This window comes from Cololabis saira, chromosome 9, assembly GCF_033807715.1.
Source record: "Cololabis saira isolate AMF1-May2022 chromosome 9, fColSai1.1, whole genome shotgun sequence".
In the NCBI taxonomy this organism is placed as follows: domain Eukaryota; kingdom Metazoa; phylum Chordata; class Actinopteri; order Beloniformes; family Belonidae; genus Cololabis; species Cololabis saira.
This window is the reverse complement of record NC_084595.1, coordinates 19,876,191-19,901,415: the sequence shown is the minus strand read 5'-3', so window position 1 is coordinate 19,901,415 and position 25,225 is coordinate 19,876,191. Positions and strand designations below refer to the sequence as shown.

The window sequence follows — 25,225 nt, the reverse complement described above, 5'->3', positions numbered from 1 at the left end:
CTTATGTCTTCCATGAGTCCACTCTAAACGTTAAAATTTGACGACTATAAATACACAAACCCTCCGTGACGTCATCCATAAGTCTTCTGTGCAGCACTTTCCAAATCCTCCTTGCTGCGCTTCCAGCTCGTTCAATCAAACCGCCACAAAAGCTCCATGATGTGGCGGCGCGCCTGGTCTTAAATCCGCCCAGACGGGCACACGTCACACTGAATCAAACGTGACTCGTGTAGATCCAACGAGCACACTCACTTACTCAGCTGCAGGGTGTGACATCATTGGAGACTTCAAAACTAAGGCTGGTGTCTGTTGAAGTAATGTTGCAAAGCGTGAAAAATTGTCCTCAAGCCGCCATGAAATGGGAACAAAGCGATGCTCTATGCTTGATCCTGACGAAAGACTCGTGTACGCGTGTTGCGTTCCACCAAAGATGCTACACGATTCAAATAAATGGCACATGTCACCAAAAAGCAACTTTTTTTCTGTGACAGATCCCCTAAATTCCTTTTTTTTTTTTCTATTGACGCCACAGATCCTGATGTCCTGACCGGTTCTGTTTGCTTCCCTTTCAGGGCTACACCAAGTCCATAGACATCTGGTCAGTGGGCTGCATCCTGGCTGAGATGCTGTCCAACAGGCCCATCTTCCCCGGGAAGCACTACTTGGATCAGCTCAACCACATTTTGGGTAAAGACGAACAGTTTCAAGTGTTGGTGTGAAGTTGTGTGTTTGTTTGTTCTCTTGATGTACGTTGAGGGAAAAGATGGGAACACGATCCCACCAGGAATGAGGTTTTATATCTCGTTATTGTTTGTATATGCTAATGCCTGGATGCCTGTTTGATGAAGAAGCCTAAACGGATGTCTTGGTCCCTCAGGGATCCTGGGCTCTCCTACTCAGGAGGACCTGGACTGCATCATCAACATCAAGGCCAGGAACTATCTGCTGTCGCTGCCGTTGCGCTGCAAAGTGCCCTGGAACCGCCTCTTCCCCAACGCCGATGCCAAAGGTCAGACGCTTTGATCCTCCTTATGACTTCTTTTAAAAATGCCACAAGTCTTTGAGGGGTCGTACGTTGGATGACCAAGTGGCTGTGAAGGATTTCTCAGAAATTAGCTGTTATTTTCAGGCTTTATTGTCTAATTATCTGGTTTTTTTTCACGATGGCTTTAAAAAGTGCAGGTGATTTAGAAATGATGGGAACTTGTCAGCAGGCGAAGAAGCGCACGGCAGCTGAAACTGGCCCCAAGTCACAATCAGGGGTGGACAACCTGGCGGGGGGACGAGTGGACCTTTTGAGATAAAGCGGCTGAAAATAAAAGTAAATTACAGAAAAGTACAGAAGGGACAGCTGTGGCTGGTAAAGAGTTTGGGGTACTTCGTGTTGAAAGCCGTTATCTGACGGGGAATGTGTTCAACCTCTAACGGCATCAAAGTTTTTATCTGGGCCCTTAAAGCCCTGGACGTGATCGTAGACGTCTCTTTGGTCCACTCTCATTTTGACTTTCCTGTCACGCAACCATCCAGTCGGAGGAAGAAAAAAAAACAGTTAGGGAAAATAAAAGCATATATATGAACACACTAACTCCATGCAGGCAAAATAAGAAAATAAAACATGAACTGAAGCTGTTTCTCGGAGCCGAGCAGATGGATGACGCCAGTCGACGAAACACAGATGACGTAACGAATGTTCGAACTGGGGAGTTGTGCAGTTTTATGCAGAAGATGATGTCATTTCGGGCCATCGCCCTCGTGCAGGAGGCCGCAGGTTTGAATCCCGGCCTGTTGCTCTTTACTGCTCTTTACCCAGCTAGCCAAGTTTCCTGTCTAGCCACTTTCAAAGTCGGGGAGAAAAGCAGCTCATAAAGTTAATTGATGTGAGGTCTGTAACTTGATTAGCTGTTAAGAGACGTCCTGGAGAGGCGGAGTCTCAGAAGTAAAGATGGGCAGAGCCTCTCCGGCCCTTTTGAAAGAGAACCTGGAAAGATTGTTTTCAGCCGTCTTGGTATGCGTCCGCGTGATCCAGATCTCATCTTCAGTGCATAATGTCATCAAAGGATGCAGAGAAATTGGAGACGTCTCCTAGGGGACAAGGCTGCAGGCTTTTACTGGATGTGCGTGGTCTTCCGGCTCCTCAGACGAGGTTGCAACATCATGGGCGTGACTGTGTCGATGACATCACTAATTACGCTTTTCCACTAGTACCTACTCAGCCCAGCTCGGCTCGCCTCCACTCGGTTTGGTTCTTTCCCACTACGGGGTCTAACGTGCCGAGTAGATACTTTTCTGTTTCTACTCTGCCGAGGTTCTAAGCGGGATGAGTCGGGCTGTATCTGACGTCATCACACTACACACCACCGATTGGTCGGGGGGTTGGAGTCAGACGTCTGAGTCAGGATGTGACAGCAGTGAAAGAGCGACTCTGACGGCTTCTTGTTCATTTTATTCGACCAGCAACGGCAGCAAAGGTCTGTTTGGTGATCCAACTCTGAGGTGCAGATGTTCATAAACCTGGTGGCTGAGGAGAGAATTAAAAAGGGATCTAGACGGGCGATAAGGAACGACCAGATCCACCAGGATCTCTGTCCTTTCATAGCTGCTCGCAGCTACCAACAGACTTTTCAGCAGCGCCGAGACAAAAAAAAATTAAAAAGCATCGCCACTTGAAGCTTCTCTCACTCACTTTTTAACTTGATATCAAACACAAGCCACAGACCCAGCAGCACATTTATCATCTCCTCCTCCAGGTTCTACATCTTTAGTGTTGTTGTCTTCTTCGTTTAGATCACACAATCAAATACGTCACAGCAGCTTCGCTCCAACCCATCTACTTCTGCTCCAGGTGCTGAATTTTTATGGAAAAGAAACCAGGCCAAGTTGAGATGAGTAGAGCTGAGTAGGTACATAAATGGCCCCAGAGATACCTCTGGAACCCACCGCCGGTAAACGCCGCCACACCGTCTGCAGACGCCCTGGTCCAGAGGCGCCGTCGTATCAATGTTCTGTGGTCCAACTAGTGTTATTCTTATTGGTAGTCACGGACCCGGAGGTGCTGAACCGGCCCACCTGCAGTCCAGATCATTTAGCACGCCATTAAGAGAGTCCTCTACCAGGCATCAGATCTGAAATGAGCTCATTTTAGGCATAAAATTGAAGGTTGTAAATAAATGATTGGCTGGTGGGAGTCTCTGCCCCTTCACCAGTCTGACGTGAGGGAAGCTCGGCTGACCGTCGGTCTGCTGGCGGCGGCGTGAGGGGGTCTGAACAAGCAGCAGCTCTTGGTCTCCCTGCTCTGGCGCCCTCTAGTGCTCAGGCTCATCCTGCTCTCATTGTGCTTGCAGCTCTGGACCTGCTGGACAAGATGTTGACGTTCAACCCTCACAAGAGGATCGAGGTGGAGGCGGCCCTGGCCCACCCCTACCTGGAACAGTACTACGACCCTTCAGATGAGGTGACGTGTCCCGTTCATTAACTATCACAGTTCCCTGATCTTCATACTTGTTAGGAACGTCTCAGGTTGTGACTGATGTGCCCTCTGCAGCCCGTCGCCGAGGCCCCGTTCAAGTTCGACATGGAGCTGGACGACCTTCCCAAAGAGACACTGAAGGAGCTCATCTTCGACGAAACTGCACGTTTCCAGCCCGGCTTTAGGTCTTAACATCTCACACAGGTGTGTCCTCCTCCTTAACCCCAAACCTCCCAGAAGTAACCTACAGGTACCTCGTATGGCCAGCGCTGAGAGGCACGCAGGAGCTGCAACTCTGCTGGGGCCCCGACTGGGGCCTCCGGGAGGTCATGGCGGGGTCACGTCTGCTCCTGCGACGCTGCCACTTTGAAATCTGCTTGTTCAGTTCGCGTTGATTGAATAAAAAGCTGCAGAACAAAAAGAAATGTTCAACTTCTGTCTGAACTGACAAAGTTGTTGGTGCTTTCCAATAAAACAAAACATACTTAAACTTAATTAGAAACTGAAACAAAAGTGGCAAATAATTAGGGGTGTAACGATACACTAATCTCACGATAACGATACGATATTATAGCAGTATCTTTTTAACAACCTTGAATGAGGAACATATGACTGGAAAAAATTGTCTTTTATTTGAAAGACACAAAATACAAAATAATGCTGTGTGTTTGCCCTATTGTTACAGTTTGTAATGCTTTATAACTGTTTAAGTTTTAAAGAGAAAGCCAGGCCAACCATTTTCCACAAACTGAACTAAAAGTAAATGTCAGGTTTGCATTATGCATCTTCAGTTTCATACAAGTACAAATATTTTGACACAAACTGAATAGTTTCTCTCATGTATGATTTGACTTTTTTCTTTCTAATTTAACAACTAAAATTAAATAAATAAATAAATACAAGTAAATAAATACATACATTTTTACATCATAAAAAGATTGATTCATGCTCACCTTATAAGTGTAAGAGGAGATTTATTTTTGTTAAGGTTATTTTGGTAATTCAGGGTTCATTATTTCATAAATATATTCTTTATATTCTGATGTAAATCAGGGACTATAATTACACTAGTCAGTTTATCTGTAGTGATTAGTCTGTTTTAGATTGGGCGGAGTGATACGCCACAGTACGGCACTAGGTGCTGTGTTGATGTTCTAAAATCCTACGCTGTTGAGCGGACATTAAAGTACACTGGAGCTCAGCAGAAGTTGCCCGCGTGTTTATCCTACTCACGACCCCAAAAAGGTTTAATTTAATAAGGTAAGGCTTAACCCCACACCAGCCTTACATTAGTAAAAGTTCAGAGCTCAAAACGGGACCACAAAATGGGACTAGTTTCTTCTGAGCGGAGGAAGATTTTGGTCCGCGGGTCGAGATGCGGCCGCGGTCGCGGTCGGATGCGCGTTACTATCAACACAATAGATTAATATTAATAACCCAATATCGCGATACACTTTGTCACCTCCACGACACGTATTGTGACGTTTTTGTATCGCGAAATTTCTCGGCACGATATATTGTTACACCCCTACAAATAATAATTTACTAAAATTAACTGGTGAAGAAAGGAGACGAGACTTTTGTGTTGTGATGCAGCAGAAATGTTTAAAAACACAGTGATGATGGATCCTCAACCTTGTGGGGGGGACCCTTCACTATAGGTGTTCAGTACCTCATGGACACTAGTCCACCTGTAGACAGGTGTTCTGGTCCTCATGGACAAGCGTCTCCAGGTGCCTCAGGTCTGAAGGTTTCTTCTCCAGACTGCAGGTCCCAGATGTTTCCCCAGATGTTCACCAGGATGTAGATCAGGAGGACAACAGTCCAGTGTTCTGAGTGGTTCTCGGCTTGTTCTAGTTGTGTGTTTTGGGTCTTTATCCTGTCGGAGGACCCGGGACCTGCAACTGAGACCAAACTGTCTGACTCTGGACAGAACATTTGTCTCCAGAACAAATGTTTTCCCTGAACCTGGTTTACAGTCTCTGCTTGTCGTTCATGTCTTTGAGAGCTGATGTTTTCCTCTAAGGTGGAATTAACCCCTAGTTTCTCTGTTTTCCCCCCAGATGATCGTGGACAGGCTTCTGCGTCGCCACCGCCCCTAAACCCCCCCACCCTCCCGCCTCCACGCCGTTGCTGTGATCTTTGTTTCAACTCTCCTGTCCTGTTGTCCACGTCACCTGGATTCCTTGGGTCTCTCGTCAAGTCCACTTCGCTCAGGAACGGCGTCAGGAATCAATCAGTCGCTCTCGCTCCCTCCTCCTTTCTCTCTCTCAGAGGGGTGAGGTAAAGGGGGGGGGGGTTCTCATCACAGCTTATAGTTTGGAGGTGATTTTTGTGTTTGAAGCAAAGATAAACAATTTTCTTTTTTTTTTACGCGTGTCTCGGAGGCATTCGGCTCAAGATTCCAGACCTTTTGGCGGCGGCGGCGAGCGCGGCTGTTTTTGGCTGCAGCTGTTCAGCACAAACGGCAAATTACATCTATTTAAATTTAAAAAAAAGGTTGTTTTTTTTTATTTGCTAACCTATTGTCGCACTGTTACAACGGATGTAGCGACTTCTGTGCTTTTTCTTTTTCTCTTTAGTAGAAAAATCTTCGATTAAATGACCTGATTTATGCAAAAAAAGTGCAGAATCAGCGCGACTCCAACACGACGACCCGCAGTCCTTTTAATCCCAGAACGCTCGCGCAGACTGCTCAATTGGAACTAAATACATAAGCCTGAATAGTCTTAAGATATTTTAACGTTAAGAATGATGACGGGAGGTGAATCCGTTTTTTTTTTTTTTATAATGCTCCTCTCTGTTTCTCGCCGGCTTCAGGAAGAATGTGTGAATGTCTCGATCTGCAGTTTCTTCCTGAGCCGGGAGAAAACCAGGGGAGCGGCTGATGTCACACGGGTCCACGTGTGCAGGACGGTCTTTGTCATGTTTTTTGGGGGGGTGGAGACCAGAATTCAGTTGTGTCCGGAGGACGTGTCCTTGTGCCTCCCTGTCCGTGCTGTGATTACTTTCGTCATCTTCTTCGGTGTCGGTTGATCTCTCGCCTTGTTAGAATAAAACTGTGCCCTTTGCATGACTGTTATAAGCTCTGTATACAAAGACGATGATGTTAAGTGCCACACGAGCCGGGCAGACGTGGGGGGGGGGGGCCCAGGCTCTTTCCGTTCAGACCTTTTGTGGTGTATCACTCTTTCCAAACACATGGTGCTTCTTCTCCTGCTCTTCTTTTACTTCAGCACCCTCCAGTTCTCTCTTTTCCCCCGTCTACATTCAAGAGTTCAGTCTCCTTTTTTTTCTTTGCTGAACATCATCTGCATGCTACATCTTAAAAAGAAAAAAAAGAAATGTATAAATATAATCAAATCACGAAAATGACACGGTATTTTGTTTCCTTCGCCTGAGCAGCGACGTCCAGGCATGACGGTTCCACGCAAATGTAACGGATCACGTGGTTTCTGCTCTTAATTGCACATGTTTGACGCTGATAACGGTTGTCTGTACCAGCAGAGAAAGAAACGCAGGAACCAAGACTTTGTCACCAATTCTGTCTCATCTGCTGATTTGATCGACTGTTAAAGATGAAGCTCTTATGTCAAATAAATTTAACAATTACGCACGAATGTGGAAGCTTTTCTTTGGACGAATAAAACAAGACGCCTCCGTTCAATGAAGCAAAATTTCCTGCCAGCAGCCGGCGTCGCTGCGTGTCGTTTACAAGCCGGGCTCGTAAATTAGCCCGCCGCGGGAGTCTGCTGCTTCGTCCAGCTAAAAACTTACACCATCCAGCCTTTAATCCTGACTTTAGAAACTCAGATGTGAAAGCAACAACTCAGTTTGTGACTTTATACATAAATTAGCCAGAAAAACGTTAAATTGTGACTTTATTTTAAAAAAAAAACTGCAGTTGTGCATCTGAACTCTCAAACCCAAACGTTCGGACTTGATGATTTTGAAGATTTACAATCAATTCTCAGATTGTGACTTAATAAAGTGAGATTGGAAAGAAAAACCCCCAAATTTTGAGAATGGAAAAAAAAAAACAATATAATAAACAAAGATTTAAAAGTCGACTTCGTGCACATTTATATCGGCAAGCAAAAGCTCAAGGTGTCGTTTCAAATTGCAAATTAGTGAGACAACTCAGAAATTCCAACTTCGTACGCTCAAACACAAAAACAAAAAAGAGGAATTAGCGAGTATCCAGTTCCATCTCCGCTTCAGACCGACGTCGGTTGGTTTCAAGGTTTCGGTCGGGAGTTTCAGCAGCAGAACGTCCACGATGCCGGCTTCTCATTTACATAAACTCGCCTCAAATTTCTGCAAACGAGGAGCGGCGGGCTCAGCGCAGCGTTGGCGCGGCCATGGACGCCCTGCACGCCCACTGAGGTTGACGTAACAGTTACCACGGACGCAGAACTTCGGCAGAGGATGCTAATCTCTGCTGAAATGCACTCAAGCCATAAAAGGTCAGCCTGCTGCACCTCTGACCACACCCACCTGTGATGTCACAGTGTACGACACACCCACGAGTACGCTCTGACATCACTGCAGCCACGTGACAAACCGCTGCAGGTTGACAGAAGTTAAAAAAAAGTTGTGCTTTAAGACTTAAAATATAAAAAAAAAAAACTAAAAAAAAAACTTTCGATTACGAATGCTTTTGTGATTCATTTTTATTATTAAACGGGGAAAGAACACATTTGGTACTAATCCCACGTTAACTACGGCCGCCTGGTTGTTTTTGTTGTTGGGTTCCCATCAAACCCATCAAACGCCTCGTTTCGTTGGTGTGCGAGACAAATGCAAAGTTCTCGTCTCTATCAGGTCGGATAACTCCAGTCACGCGTAAACTTCAGCTTCGAAAGAATAAAACAGCCCAGCGAACTATAGCTAGATATAAACCTGCTCTGGTGCTGAGAATCAGCTGCTGCTTTTATGTCACCCGTTTAACCCAGAAATCTCCTGGTTTTCCAGATGACGACTGCAAAATCTAAAAAAAAAACCCTGTATTTTGAATCCCTTCTGTTCCCTTACGCCCAGAAGCTCTTAACCCGTGTGGTGAAGCGCGTCGCTTGCAGGATTGTGGGGTTTTTGCACTCTGACATGAAGCGGAGCTCGTGATTGGTCGGTCCCAGCGCTCGTTGCGCGGTGGCGCCGTCGTTAAATGCACTTGCTTCTACGGTAGCCGGGATGGGACGTGTAATCCGAGGTGCCTGCCGGGACTTGACTTGCCTGTAGATAATCTTTTTTGGGGGGGGTTTAGCGAGAACCTTTGGGGCGCTGGAAACCTCACCGGGATTAGTTGTATAAAAACAAACAAACAAAAAAAAAAAAGCTTCTGCAGAGTTCTTTGTGCAACCTGTCTGTTTGTGCCTTTTTTGATAGTCTTGATATCCAAGATTTGATGTGCAGCTTTCGTTTAGTCGGGAATCCGTTGTAACCGCAGTATAACGCTCTTTAAGAATAAACACAATCAAGTTTGGGGGTGGGCGGGCGTCCTTATCTTTCATTTCTGTAAATTTTTAAGAGATTTGTCGCCACAGCAATGTGATTTGTGACTGTATTGAAAAGATGAAAAGCAAACATTTATATATATTTTTGCGTTACCCTTTTTTTCCTTGAGCCTATTTTTTTTCTTTTTTTTTTTAAGTGTTTTTGTGCAGATATTTTTATCGTAAAATGAATGTTATGTTTCTATCAGACACTAATCTTGTTTGAGTTGTCTCCAGTGAAACGACTTCATTCTGTATGTTTTGATCAGTATAAATCTTTAACTGTGTAGTTAACCTTTTCTGAAGCGGGAAAAATAAGATCATTGGTTGTTTCACGGGTTTCTTCGACCTGCCATTGAAATTGTTTTGAGCAGATCGGTCAGTTTTATTTCGCTGTCGTGTGAAGGATTTAACTTGAGCGAAGCGTTTGCTATTATTAAAACTGACGGCTACTTTTTTCTTTTCTTTTTTTTTTTTTTTTTTTTTTTTTTTGCAACTCTGCCATTACATTTTAATAGACGTTCATTAAAAACACTGTACCATCATCAACACGTCTGTGGAGTCTTGATTTAACATCTGCACACATTTGGTGGAAAAACCTGCAGTTTGAGATATTTTTTGACCCTCAAAAGTAAGTTCCCCGTCGTTTAACCCCTCCAGCTTCAGGATTTCTGTGAATCCACAAAGTGAGATAAAGTGGCTCAAAAAAGAAGAAAAAATTAATACCAAGTTATAAACGTGCAATTTTGCGAAAACAATCTGATGTGGTTAACTCTGAATTTTGGGAATATCTGAAATCCAGCATTGTGGAAGTTGAAAAATGTGAAAAGCATCATTGTGACTAAATTCTTAAATTTGCGTCAGAAGAGATTGAGATTTTTTACACACTTTAATTTTAGAAACAAATCTAAGGAAAGCAAAAGTCTAAAATTCCAATCTTTTCTCATCAAGTCATCAAGTCTAAAAATTCACATTGTGAATTTTAAAACCTGCAAATAATAAAAAGTTTTGTGTTGATAAACTTGAAATATTGATAAGGAAAAAAAGATCTTTGTTCTTCACCCTTTGGACCTCCACACCCCTCCTTTCATACGTGGAGAACATGGAAAATGTCTCCAGCTTCAGGTTTCTGGGCACCTGCGTCTCGGCTGACCTCTCCTGGACCCTCATCATCATCACGGTCCAGGAGGCCCGGCGCCGGCTGACCTTCATCACCGGATCAGGAGACGCGGGACCATCACCTGTCTGAGCCATCACCTGTCCAGGTCAGCCAGCTACAGCAAAGAGAAGATGAACGTAATTAGTTTTGATAGTTGTCACCGCGTCCAGCAGGGGGCGCTGTCGCAGCCAAGGCAGCGGCTTTTAAGAGAGGACTGATTCATAAAGTCAATTATGGCGAGTTAAGTGTTTTTATTAATAGTTATTGAAAGCAAATGTCAGAAGAATTCGGTTTGCTTTATTTTGAAGAAAGAAGCATAAACTAACGTGTTATCCGCCAAGTTAAACTCAGCAGTTAAACCAACTCGACATAACTGAACAAAATGACATAAAAGCAGCCCTTTAACCGTGACGTCATCTTATCCACGTGAAGGCAGACACCCATCAACCGTATAAAGTAAAAAAAAAAAAAAAAATCATCAACCGGATCGCTATGAACTTCATTCCACACAGTATATTTAAGAAAGTTGGAGGTTTAGTTTTCTTATGAGCTGCAACTTCACAATTTCTAAATTACCACTAAAACTTTCAAAGTTTTATCAACAGGCTTTACTCTCCTGGAAATTATGTGTCCACAACTTTTCTCCACACAAAGAAATACTCTGGAACAATGGGCATATTACTAAACAACAGAAGTGTATCTAAAGAGAGCTGGATTGAGAGGGACATAATCTTTTTGGTGGCCTTGTTTGACGATAATGGAAATCTTTATAGTTATCAAGACTTCATGAAAGCTAAAACCTTTCCAGTCAAATACAGAGTGTGTTTCCATTGTAAAGGCTATTCACATTGGTATGATTAGATTAATGAAATGTCACTTAAATTATTATAATAATGTTATTGTTCAGACACCTTCTCGAAGGTCGAAGGGATTGGCATAAAAGACAGAAAATGTACAAACATATAAGGAAATCATTACAGAGACATAAGATTTCACCCAGAGGGAAGTTTTTTGGGGATTCACAGTTGGTTGGTATAAACTGGCGCAAGACATGGCTGTGTCCCTCTCAATTTTGTATTTCAAATAAAATTAGAGGGGTTAATTTTAAAATTTTGTAACAAGTTAATTTTTCTGGGTTTGCTGAAGTAGATGAAAAGTCCACTTTTTGTGGAGATGAGCCAGAGACAATTCTACATTTGTTTTGTGTTTGCCCATCCTCAACTGTATTTTGGAGGAACATGGAAAAATGTATCCGTGATAAAACTGGACAGTCCATTACAATCACACCCAAAGATATCTCGAAATTTGAATGTGATGACAAACCAATATGCTTTATAACAAATCTTATGCTTCTGATGGGTAAATTTCGTATTCATAAGATGGAAACCATCTTATGAATACATATCCAAACTTTGATATATTTACAGTGAAATTAAACTTTTATATAAACACTTTACAGCTAATGTCAAATAAGAAAAGTGAACGAACACTGCTGTACTTTAATAGCTTATTTTCAGTAACTCCAGAACAAGAAGATATTTTGTGCTTTACTTTATTCTAATTTATGTTTTCTTATGTTTTTATATTTGTATTATCCAATTGTAAATATCTTCTTTTTTTTATTGAACATACAATAACACAGTATCATAACTGCCATGTACAATATATATATATATATATATATATATATATATATATATATATATATATATATATATATATATATATATATATATATATATATATATATATATATATATATATATATATGTGTGTGTGTGTGTAGAAATGAAACAAATCAAAACAAACAAAAAGGGGTTGTTATTTTAAAATACAAAATAAAATAAAAAATTTTAAGTAAAAACATTTGCATATATTTTCAAAATCAGGCAAAACAAAAACCATAACAAAATAGGAGCAAGGTCTGAGGCATGAATCACAAAAGCAAAAAACAAGATATGTCGTCACAAATCTTTAAGCCATTTTGCTGGAATCAATTTTTTTGAGGGACAAAAAGAACAATTTAAAATCATTTAAAAACCAATCAAAGGAGGGTTTACCATTTCTCCACTTACAGCAGTGAATATGATATTTATCCATGAGAATAATTATATTAATCATATCAGATATAACAGCCTTCAAATTGTCTACATATAAAAAAATATGAGAAATATCAAAAACTGGTATGTCCAATTGTAAATATCTACACTGAGAAAGATTTTACTTTACATACAAAATGAATGTCTGTATGCCTGCAGTTTTTCAATAACGTTTGAAAAAAAAAAAGACCCATCAACCGTATCGATCCGTCAGGGCTTGTTTACTTGCTCTGATTCGACCACGTGCTTGCAATGCGGCCACGCATGCGCGTCAGTGTTATTTTTCTGGCACATCCCAAAACAACATTCGGCCTCGTGGGCGCGCAGTCAATAGACTTGGCTTCATGCTGATTGGCTGGGATTTCTAAGCCCCGCCCCCACCTGCAGCGGATTGGTCAGCCTCCTATTGTTCTCGTTTCTCATTGGCCGCTATTTGTGGAACAGTCTTTGTAGCCAGGCTACTGTGCTGCTGATGCCTTCACGTTCCTTCCCGCAGGTCGAAAATATCAGCCTTAGAAGAAAAACACAGCTTTGTTTCTGCTTTTCACTTTTGAAGAAGCGTTGAAGGTCAACAAACAGACCGTAAATGTTTTATTTGTTTCTTTGACTGTCAACATTGTTTAATATTCATAACATTTTACATATAGATTTTGGCTATTTCACTTTCTTAGCATCCCTTGTGTCTTTATGGTGATTTTTGCATTTATTTTCGGTTGTTTGTGTCATATCTTTATTTATTTATCTATTTATTTTAAATATACATATTTTCATTAATGCTACACTCACTGTTTCTAGGTTATGTATAATTTCTGGTCCCTTCTTACTGCTGACAACTAATAAGTTTCCCCACTGAGGGAGAAAATAAAGGATATTCTATTCTAAAGCCCCTGTATGTAGCATTATCATGGTGGCAGCACACCTCAAGATGTCGGTGTAGGACAACCAGGTGCACGCCTAACGGGACAAGACGGTATCACAAGACACATTATTTTGCATTCTGTTTGTACTGAGATGTGGGAATTTCCATGTTTCAGGTCAAAAACCTCAACTGGAACGTCCCATAGTTGGACTGGATTGAACTGAATGTTTTTTATTGTCTTATGCATTGTATAACGAAATTGTAGTGCTTGACCTGTGCTCAGTGCAAAACAATTAAAGTAACAACAACAACAAAGTAAAAAGTGCAGATATGTGTGATACTCACAAAATTCCCTGTGCTTCAATGCAACGGACGTTGAGCTCATAATCCGGTTGAATGGAGAATGAGCAACTGTTGTCCTACGTCGCTGATTTTTGAATATTTTCAATTTTTCCAGGTTAGTTACTCATCTTTTATGTGACTACAGATGTTTATAAGCTAATATGAATCCCCAGTGATGTGTGGTTTGTAAGCTTAAAGTGTGTTAAGTAAGACTTTTGTAGTTGAGAAAAAAAGTGACCAACATCCGTTCCAAAGCAGTTGTGTGTGTAGTACAATGTTTGAAATGTAGTCAGCTAATGGTTTGTGTTCTCATACTGTAAATGTAATATAGCTTAACTGTGAACAAGATTTATTCTGTTATCAAAACACTTATAAAATGTACAGTTACAGTATTACAAAAATACTCTTGATGAGAGGACGAAGACAACGTGTGTATAAGGGAGAAGTGCAGACATGATCGATGCTAGACAGAACGTGATTTAAAGGGTAAATGTTTATCTTTGGTTTTATACAGATTTTAATACGTTTATTTTTGGAAAATATGTAATTCAACTCAATTCAATTTTATCTATATAGCATCTATTACAACAGAAGTTGTCCCTAGGATCTTTCCAGAGACCCAGAACATGACCCCCGAGCAATTATTACATAAACATAACATAAACAATGGCAGGTAAAAACTCCCCTAGTGGGAGAAAAACCTTAAACCAAACAGTGGCAAAGAAAAACTCCCCTTTAGGAGGGAAGAAACCTGGACCAGGACCTGGATCATGCCTGTAAGGAGATATTTTTGTGAATATAGACCTTTGAAGAACATATTGTATTGATGTTATCCAAATGTGAATATAACCTGTGCTTCAATGCAAAGCAGACAAAATAACAGAAAATAATTCATGATGGCAGTTACAAAGTTGAAATTGTATATGAAAATGAATAATTCATGATTGCAGTTACAAAGTCAAATGAGAATAAAATCAATCCGGTTGAATGGAGAATGAGCAACTGTTGTCCTGCGTTGCTGATTTTTGAATAATATTTTCAATATTTCCAGTGCTCTCCTATCAGAGGATTATCAACACATCTGCCAGCGGAAACCTAGCCGGGACCCGCTCCATATGCAAAATAATAAGAATATAAGAATAAAAAGTATAAAGTCTTTAAAAATGTATTGGAAACTGCAACTCAGCTGTTTTTAGTATTTTTAGTGCTTCTTGGCGGTGGACGTGTTACTAGAACATGAGTTTAATCTGACATTCGGAAATAAATAAATCAGAATCAGAATCAGATTTTATTGGCCAAGTTTGAACATTGCCCGACAAGGAATTTGACTCCGGTAATTTCGCTCACTGTACCCAAATTTAAAAAAATAGCAAACAGTAAATGAAACAAATGTGGCACTTATTAACATAATTAAAAAACGGAAAGGTGCAGCAGTACAAAAAGATTCAGGGACAGCTTCTTCCCCAAAGCTGTGAATTTTCTCAACCTATAAGCTACCTCATATTTTCTGTGCAATATTTTTCTACCTTCTATCCACAATGTCCCAATATTCTACTATCTATGTGCAATACTCCCATCCCTTCAAGGGCAATATTATTCTTCCATTCATTTAAGTGCAATATCCCCCCACCCATCCATGTACATTTTTTTTATCCTCCCATTCACTTTTGTTTATAGTGTGTGTATATATATATATAGATTTATGCTTCCTCGCTTACATAGTCTTTGCATGTGTGCACTTTGACGGAGCTGCTGCCTAATTCCACTGTACATGTACATTGATAATAAAGGCTTTCTATTCTATTCTATTCTATTCTATTCTATTCTATGAGGTAGCCTCTAAATAACATATGTACAATTTTTAAAAGTGAAAGGTGCAGCAGAATGAGGCAGACATGATCATTGTTGGTGCAGCACGTGATAGTGCCATTAAATTACTGTTATTATTGTTATTGTTATTGCACGGTGATGGATTTCTCTGAGACTCTATTAATTGTGAGAGTTCATCAGAGCAACAGCTTGGGGGAAGAAACTGTAAGAAACTGTAAGAAACTAAAGAAAATAAATGCAATTTTTGACTGTGGGGATGTTGATGTTTTTTGTTTGTTTGTTTGGGGTTATTTTGTGTGCGTGTGCGTGTGTGTGCTTATAATTTCCCACAGCACGTAAACGCAGCACTGGTTGGCTTAAATAAAACACAGTTATTTCTGCACTTTTCGTAACTCAAGTTTGCCCCACAGACACTTCGCTGTTCTCCCTCTCCCAGCACACCACGGAGCTGGACCGGCAGGTCCGCCTGTTCGTGCATCACTGCGCCTCTCAGGTGGGGATTATTCTCCGCTATAAATAAGGCCGGCCGGGACATCAGCCGCGGCCCCGCTGCATGTCTGCAGGTGAAGCGCCTCACGGAGGGGTCTGCGGTCCCGCAGGACACACGGACAGATCCCGGAGGACTCGCGGCTCGGTCCACATGTGTGAGGAGACTTTGCCACCGACCCGGGCCGCTGGCGCCGTTATGGACCCGTGAAGCTCCTGCAGCTCCGCAGAAACGCCGTGACGGAGGTGCGCGTCGGAGTCCGCGGGAGGACGGGACGGGTTTTCGGGGTGAGTGCGGAGCTGGAGGCAGCCCAAACAACCAAACAAAAACAACAACAACAACAACCTGCAAACATGCAGCAAAACATCCCCAGAAACAGTCTCAGTGGGATGAGTTCGTAGCTTCATCGCGCTTTATTATGGTGTATTTATGCTCGATGTCTCCAAAACATGCAGGTTTATTTTTATCCGGATGAATATTTGATGCTTCAGCTTGAACAGGCTGCGTGTTTTTCCTGCAGCTTCGGCCTATGTGCTCGGTACATATAAGAGTATTATGTTTTATTTATATTGTAGGGAAGCAGCCATGGTGGCAGCTACCAAGGACCTGCAGTTCCTGTGCTGGCCACTAGGGGCATCACGAGGGAGTTATGTTATGAATCTTTATTTCGGCTTGTACAGAACAACATGAAAAGGAAAGAAAAAAAAACAACAACATTTCTTTTGCCAAAAAGGTGTAGGCTGAAGCCGTAGCTTATATTGCCTACCCTTTTTTCTTATGATCAGCAAAAATATGAGACATTAGCTTTTACTCATGGAAACAAACAATACATAAAGAAGAAAAAAATAAGTAAGACAAAATATAAAATTGACGTTTCACATCCTAGAATGTTTTTGATAGTATACATTATAATTATAGTGTTTTATATTTATTTACAGTATTTTCTTTAAACAATTTCTTAAACTTGACGATAGAGCGACACATTTTTAGGTTGTTATTACAACTATTACAAATTTCTCTAGCCTTAACTGATGTACATCTCTTTTTAATATTAGTTATTGCTGTCGTCATCTCAAACATGAGTTTCCCCCTCAGGTCATAGCGGGTTTCTTTTATTTGGAACAGGTCCTGAATGTAGTTTGGAAGCGGTTTCTGCTGGGCTTTAAAGGCAAATAAAACAGTTTTCTGCTCTACTATATCATGGAATTTTAAGGTATTATATTTAATAAAAAGATTATTGTTGGTTTATAATAAGCAGATCTATTAATTATCCTTAAAGCTCTTTTCTGTAGTTCATCTCCTTTGACCTCCATGTGTCCAACTTTCCAGCAGAAGTAAACATATTTGCAGTCCGGTTTAAAGAAAACCGACAGTTTTGGTTTCCGTGGCTAAAAAAACAAAACCGTGCAAGGATGATTTCTGTCTTTACTGTTTTTGTGCTGCATCAGGTGAAATTATGTAACGCAACACATTTGAGTATAGTTATGGCGATTTTCCACTAGCACCTACTCGGCTCTACTCATCTCGGCTCGACTCAACTTGGCCTGGTTTCTTTTCCATAACAATTTAGCACCTGGAGCAGAAGTAGGAGGTTGGAGTGAAGCTGCTGTGACGTATTTGATTGTGTGATCTAAACGAAGAAGACAACAACACTAAAGATGTAGAACATGGAGGAGATGATAGATGTGCTGCTGGGTCTGTGGCTTGTGTTCGATATCAAGTTAAAAAGTGAGAGTGAGAGAAGCTTTAAGCGGCAACGCTTTTTAATTTTTTTAGTTTGTCTCGGCGCTGCTGAAAAGTGAGCTGGAGCCTCGAGCAGCTATGAAGTGACAGAGCTCCTGGTAGATCTTGTCATTCCTTATCGCCCGTCTAGATCCCTTTTTAATTCTCTCCACAGCCACCAGGTTTATGAACATCTGCCCCTCAGAGTTGGATCACCAAACAAACTTTTGCGCTGCCATTGCCTTTCAGATAAAATGAACAAGAAGCCGCCGTCAGTCGCTCTTTCACTGATGTCACATCCTGACTCAGACGTCTGACTCCAACCCCCCGACCAATCGGTGGCCTGTAGTGTGATGACGTCAGATACAGCCCGACTCAGCCGCTTAGAAACTCGGCAGAGTAATTACAGAAAAAGTATCTACTTGGCACGTTAGACCCCTAAACGAACCAAACCGAGCGGAGCCGAGCCGAGTAGGTACTAGTGGAAAAGTGCCATTAGAGGCGTAGTCTTGAGGTTGTAGGCCGGTGCGGAGGAAATGACTGATGCCGTATTGACCTCGGAGTTGCAAATAAAGACCCGACAGAACATAGTTACACGTGTTTTGTTGTGTTGTTAATTCTGGTGGTCCGGAAGGGTCCGAGGGGGAGACGAAGCTTGGCTTAGAGGCGAGTGTTGGTGAAACGGAGGTCCTGCCATAGTGGAACCATGGCAACTCATTTCTAGAGCGAACACGGCGGCACGGCTAGGTTGGAGCCATCAGACCCGCGGCCGTGAGCCTTGAGTGACGGTTCCAGCAGACTTTAGCCGGACGGGTCCTGAATCCATCCTGCCCCCCTCCCCCTCAGCACCAGAGGAGCCGCAGAGCGGCCGCCAAACACCCCCCACGTGAGATGCGAGTGACTGTCCTCAGAGGTGCAGCTCTGGCTGGTGTGACAGCTGTCCGCAGGGCCGGTTCTAGAAAATGATTATAGGGGTGCATCTCAGATCAGAGGGGGTGCACATGCCTGGCACGTTATTCAACACTAAATTATGCATTTTCCCATCATTTCAAGCGGAATGATACTAGCAAAACAAGAATATTTAAAGTGTATTTCAAATGCTTTATTGCAGCAATATTGCTGCAGAACAAAGGAAATGCTACATTTAGTCTGGGCTACCTCACTCATCAGACAATCTACACTGCAAAAAAATCAAAATCTTAACAAGAATATTTATCTTATTTCTAGTTAAAATGGCTAATTTTTAGTAAAAAAAACATCTCATTACACTTAAACAAGACTCATCACTGGAAAAAACAACAATTTCACCTGTTTAAAGTAGATTTTCACCTAAAATAAGTAGAAAAATCTGCCAGTGGAACAAGATTTTTTTGCTCGTAATAAAATAAATCCCACTGGCAGATTTTTCTACTTATTTCAAGTGAAAATGTACTTGAAACAGGTGAAAATTGTCAAAAAACAAGTTATTTTTCTGGTAATTACTCTTGTTTTAAGTGTAATGAGATTTTTTGATTAAAAATGAGGTATTTTAACTAGAAATAAGAAAAATATTCCTGGTAACTGTCCGGCCATCAGCGCGCATATACGCATGATGGATGAGAGGGTCACAGTAGTAGCCTACCTGTAGTATATCCCGCAGTATTGGTGGTCGTAAAAAAGTCTTATAGTTGCCGCAGTCATCATCATTATTATCATCATTATCATCATTATCATTATCATCATAATCAGCAACTTCATCTTCATCTTCATCATCATCATCAATTCCGCCGTCTTCAGGGCAGGATTACTTTGCCACGTGAACACGCGACAAAAACACGGCGAAGCAGGGATTTCATAACGCACACGAGTCCGAGCCCGAGGAGGAAACTGCAGCGCGAATTAACCCCCCCCCCTTACACACACACACACACACACACACACACACACACACACACACACACACACACACACACACACACACACACACACACACACACACACACACACACACACACACACAGACACGGCCTGGTCTTCACTGTCACCGCCGTGTATCCATATTAAATAAAAACATTAATAGGTTGTTGTTGTGGCTGATGCGCGTGCACTGGTGTGTTTTATGGAGGTCGAGGACCAGATGGGTTCGTTTTATTTGATGAGTCTCTTTCGTGGGTTTCGATGCCAGATGTTGACGGGTGTGATGGGGGGGGTCTGTTAATCTGAAGATCAGAGTAACAGCATCACCTTAAGGACAAGCCTCGTTATAAAAGGGGGGGTTCTTACAGAAACTGGCAGATTAAAAAAAAACCATTTGCAACTTCAGGCGGACCTTTGTGGCGTTTGCACCTTCTCTAATCCCCTCGGGTTTGCACCAGAGGGACTGTAGCTTGTGCTGCTTGTGCTGCACTTGTTCAACAGTGAGAATAAACGTGCACGCGCGCAGGATAACTGGACACGGAGGGCTGGAGGCGCGTGACCGCGACGCTCCTTTTTTATGTTGCAGACATGATAAGCTGCATTCATGTATCATCTTGTATTTATTTACACATCCTGGCATCTGCGAGGACCCGCCCCCCGACAGCGGTGCGTTCAGGTCCCCGTAGGAAATTATCCTCTTCAATAACAATCAGATTATTTTGGTTTTCTGAACCTGGAATATGAACTCAAAGGTTGCAGGTGGGAAGTGCAGCACAGTTCAGTCTCGGTTGCTTCACAGTTGTGTAACTTGGGGTCCGTCACCGACCTGGTGCAGTACAGAGATGTCGGTTTATGGGTCTTGAAACTCCATTTTTAAAACGTGAAATCTGAGACATTGTTGATTTAAGCACTTAATAACCACACGTGAAAGGATCTTTATTTGTAGCTTGCAGCACTGTGAATATGTCTTACCTAATTCAAAGCAAAAAGTTCCATATATACTTATTAAAATACATTTAGGGAGTGTAGTGGCTGCAGAGGTGGGCTTGGGCCTGGAGGACCCAGGTTCAAGTCCCGGAAGGCCTGAGCAAGGCCCTTGACCCTAATTGCCCCCTGGGCGAAATGGTGTGTTTGTTCGCTCAGATGTAAGTCGCTTTGGATAAAAGTTTCTGCTTTGTAGACCAGCAGTCTAAAAACTGAATGGTCTTGGACCAAAATACATGCTTGATCTGTTAGTTCCTATGAAGCTCCCAGACCCCTGAGGTTCATCTGGATCTGGTTTGTTGTGTGTCCCAAGAACCAGAACCAAGCAAGGTGAGGCAGCGTTCAGTTATTCTGCTCCTCACCGGTGAACAAACTTCCTGTAGACCTGAGGTCTGCTCCAACTGTCAGCTCCTTTAAATCAGGGCTAAAAACATTAGTTTACTGAAGCTTACTCTTAAATTAAATACTTACCTGCTGGACTCTATCGCCCGTACTGTTTAACAACTTGTGCTTTTTATTATTTTACCTCTTTTCTTATCATATTATTTCATTTTATTTGTTATTTACTGTTTAATTGTGTCTTGCCGCTTTTAATGTTGATGTAAAGCACTTTGAATTACCTTGTGTTGAATTGTGCTATACAAATAAACTTGCCTTGCCTAAATGACAGTAGTAGTAGTAGTAGTAGTAGTAGTTATAGTAAATTACACTGGTCCAAATATTATACTAAGAAAAAAAACAACCTTTTTTTCAGTAACTATAAAAACCTTTATATAATATAGAAGACAAAGAAAGACACACTTAAAAGGTTGAAATAAGTACCAGTTTCATTAAAACCCTGATAAAACAACACAATTGAGGGAGCCAAAGACCGAAGAAATTACAGGACTGTTTCAGAAAATTAGAATATTGTGATAAAGTTCTTTATTTTCTGCAATGCAATTAAAAAAAACAAAAATGTCATACATTCTGGATTCATTACAAATCAACTGAAATATTGCAAACCTTTTATTATTTTAATATTGCTGATTATAGGAGCCGAATGGATTAGTATTGAGCACTGGATTGGGTGATGGGTTTAACGAATGAAGGCACCTCAGTGGCTCCTTGTCGTAGGAGTGTCTCTGTGGGTGGTCTTTGGGCGTCTACACATAAGGCTTCTCTTCCGCTCGCGTCTGCAGGCTGGCTGGATTATGGAGGTGGGGTGAGCTGGGAGAGAGCATACTTTGTTGACCGCACTACGCATTTTGTATTATGATATCAACTCACACTCATTGATTGCTCATTGTTCAAGCTATTTTGCACATATTTATTACAAGTATTTGATTGTATTGTGATAATTGATGCACTGAAATAGTAAACCTTTTTTAAACTTGAGCTTATTGTTTGGACAGTGGATTATTATATTAATGTGCGCGTCGGACAGTTTTAGTATCTCCCATGCTTAGCCTGCCGGTTGATTGATCAATTGGGGTCATTATCAGCCACTATACTGATTATGGCTTACAGTTTAGATTAGATTAAGATTCCCAGAATATTCAATTTTTTTGAGATAGGATATTTGAGTTTTCTTAAGCTGTAAGCCATGATCAGTGATATTAAAATAATAAAAGGCTTGCAATATTTCAGTTGATTTGTAATGAATCCAGAATGTATGACATTTTTGTTTTTGTAATTGCATTACAGAAAATCACAGTATTCTAATTTTCTGAGACAGTCCTGTATCGTCTCAAAACAAATTGAAAAAAATCATCTACTGTGCGCGTCAAATTTCCCACGGGATCGTGAAGGCAGCGCGGCCTCCCATTGGTCGGTCCAGCTGTCGCTCAGCGCGTGTTTTCCCTCCCACGTGGTGACGTTCCCCTCACCAAAGTAACCAGGCCAGTCTGTTACGCACACAAAAGACACAACAAAAAGCCCGAGTCGGGAACCATGAGATCCGCCAGCACCGGACGGAGACCGCAACAAGTTCCCATCTGACGGAGCCGCTCGGGGACCGGGTCCCGGGACCAGACAGGACTGACCCAACTCCACAGAGCAGCAACAGCTGACGGAACACAGAGGAAATCATCCTCTGGTTCTGGTTCTGGGGCTCCGCCGAGCTGCGCTCTGGTCCGAGCCGACCCAGGTGGTGAGTACAGCACCAGCAGAACCCCGGTTCTGGTGTCGCGTCCGACCAAAAAAAAGAAAAAGGCAAAAAAACAAAAACAAAACAAAAAACAAAAGCCCGTGTGCAGCCACACTGTTGCGCGTGAAGGCTGGTTTATGGTTCCGCGTTACACCGACGCAGAGCTTACGGCGTAGCAGAGCTTACGCGGCGTAGCACACCGTACGGTGTGCGTCGCCGCGTACGCTACGCCGTGAGCTCTGCGTCGTTGTAACGCGGAACCATAAACCAGCCTTTTGTCTGGACACGTCGGAGACGCGCATCGTGCTGCTTTCTTTGTTTTCACTGCGAGTGTCAGCTGTTCTGTTCCCCCCCCACTCGGACCCTGGGCCCCAAAACAACACAGAATAAAGCACACAACAGCTCATCACGGATAATCAAACAAACAAAAGAACCAGGCGCTTTTATCTGAGCCAATTGACACGATTATTGTGACATTTCTGCACATCCAGGAGTCAAAATACCGAAAGAAAAATAGTACAGAAAACTTGGCCGTAAGCGCACGCGCACAAGGTGCCACCGCGCATCACATGCAGGTAGTTTATCCAGGTGTGCACGGCCCCAGGTACCCCGGATGCCACATGAGGACCTAGCCGGGTGCTTGGGTCAGTACCACGCGTGATACCAGATGTGTCCACTCGGGGGCAGAATACACGACAAGGCGACAGTTTATAATAATAATAATAATAATAATAATAATAATAATAATAATAATAATAATAATACCTTTATTTATAAAGCGCTTTTCAAAAACAAGTCACAAAGTGCTTTACATGCAATTAAAAACAGGAAACAAATGATTAGTACAATATTAAGACACAATTGAGAGATAATAAAAACAGACAAATAATACAATCAGTTAAACTCAAGTCTAAAATAGTGAGTTTTTAAAAGGGACTTAAAAGAAGACAATGTGTTAGCTACCCTGATCTCCTCTGGCAGGTCATTCCATAAGCGAGGGGCTAAAACAGAAAAGGCCCGGTCACCCTTGGTCTTTAAGTTAGACCAGGAGTCGGCAACCCAAAATGTTGAAAGAGCCATATTGGACCAAAAACACAAAAAACAAATATGTCTGGAGCCGCAAAAAATGAAAAGTCTTGTATAAGCCTTAGAATGAAGACAACACATGCTGCATGTTTCTATTAGTTATGACTGGGGGAAGATTTTTTTTTTCAATATGCACTTCGAGAAAAAAGTTTAAATGTCGAGAAAAAAGTCGAAATGTCGAGAAAAAAGTTTAAATGTCAAGAAAAAAGTCGAAATTTCGAGAAAAAAGTCAAAATGTCGAGATTAATGTTGAAGTATAATGTCGAGAAAAAAGTTGAAATGTCGAGAAAAAAGTCGAAATTTCGAGAAAAAAGTCATAATGTCGAGATTAATGTTGAAGTACAATCTCGAGAAAAAAGTCGAAATGTTGAGGAAAAAAGTCAAAATGTCGAGAAAAAAGTCAAAATTTTGAGAAAAAAGTCGAAATGTCGCGATTAAAAAGGAAAGGAAAAAGGAAGAAAAAAAGTTAAAAAAAATAAGAAAAAGAAGAAAAAAAGGAAAACAAAGGTCAAACATTTTTGAAAAAGCTCCAGGAGCCACTAGGGCGGCGCTAAAGAGCCGCATGCGGCTCTGGAGCCGCGGGTTGCTGACCCCTGAGTTAGACCAAGGAATGGCCAGGAATGACCCACCAGAGGATCTCAGGGTGCGTTCAGGCTCGTATGGGGTCAGGAGGTCAGCTATGTAATCAGGAGCTAGCCCCATACGAGCCTTAGAAGTAATAATAAAAAATTTTAAATCCACTCTAAAACGGACTGGGAGCCAGTGAAGGGACTTTAAAATTGGTGTGATATGTTCTCTCCTGTTGGACCGGGTAATGAGTCTGGCTGCTGCATTTTGAATTAACTGTAGTTTATTTAGATTTTGCTGAGTGAGGCATGAAAAAAGTGAATTGCAGTAATTTAACCGGGATGAAATAAATGCATGTATAACTGTCTCTAAGTTTTTAGATGAAAGAAATGACCTGATTTTTTTATATTTTTCTAAGTTGGAAGAAGCATGATTGGACAACGGAATTTATATCCTGGTCGAAATTGAGGTGTTTGTCAAAAATAATACAGAGGTTTCTACAAGAAATGGTGATGTTGGATGAAAGGGGACCAAGATGGGAAGAAATATGATTTTGCGATGAGTCTGGGCCTATGATGAGGATTTCTGTCTTCTCTGAGTTAAGTTGTTTATCACCACGTTTATCACACAGGCGGGGCCCCTGGGCTGTGGCGTATTGGCCGATTATCGCAGGTCGGTGTGAAACTCTTCACCAATGAAGATCTCCTCTCTCGCCACCTCTTCTCTCAAAGAGGAAGTTGCGAGCCAGTGCTGTAACTTCCTTTGCAGGCGTTTAGAGCAACAAACGTGTGTTCGGATTTAACTCGTAAAAGTTTCATCATATCAGATGGTGAAAAAACCTAAATACTCACAGATACTGATGACTTATGTTTGGCAGAATTTGCGAGTACCTGTTGGTCCGATGCCGGTATATCGGAATAGCAGCGAGTCGGAAACTAGAAACAGAGTTTCTCTCCCATCTTAGCTGAGGATGTCGGAAAAATCTTAATGACCAGGATCAGGTGGAAATGACAGCGCATATATCGTTTTTATTTCACCAAATTTTTTTGTTATTTCTTTGTTTATTTATTGTCTATACTTTTAAGTTTCACAATTAACATATGCAGTT

General features: G+C 41.8%; 2 protein-coding genes across 3 annotated transcripts in view; both read left to right on the top strand.

Annotated features, from left to right (window-relative positions):
* The window catches only part of mapk1 (mitogen-activated protein kinase 1), a 33,739-nt gene extending 26,653 nt beyond the window's left edge, over nucleotides 1–7,086 (top strand). The window contains exons 5-9 of the mRNA XM_061730703.1: nucleotides 573–687; nucleotides 878–1,009; nucleotides 3,342–3,451; nucleotides 3,542–3,670; nucleotides 5,530–7,086. Coding sequence (XP_061586687.1) covers nucleotides 573–687; nucleotides 878–1,009; nucleotides 3,342–3,451; nucleotides 3,542–3,658 — 474 coding nt within the window. The 3' untranslated portion in view covers nucleotides 3,659–3,670; nucleotides 5,530–7,086. The remainder of the gene's footprint in view (nucleotides 1–572; nucleotides 688–877; nucleotides 1,010–3,341; nucleotides 3,452–3,541; nucleotides 3,671–5,529) is intronic.
* An 8,570-nt stretch (nucleotides 7,087–15,656) lies between these two features.
* ypel1 (yippee-like 1) overlaps nucleotides 15,657–25,225 on the top strand; it is a 45,381-nt gene continuing 35,812 nt past the window's right edge. Inside the window, exon 1 of one of the 2 annotated variants that reach the window (XM_061730701.1) lies at nucleotides 15,657–16,021. The gene's annotated coding sequence lies outside the window, so the exon portion shown is untranslated. Of the gene's footprint in view, nucleotides 16,022–22,020; nucleotides 22,468–25,225 lie in introns of those variants that run through there. The other variant, XM_061730702.1, reaches the window with a different exon arrangement.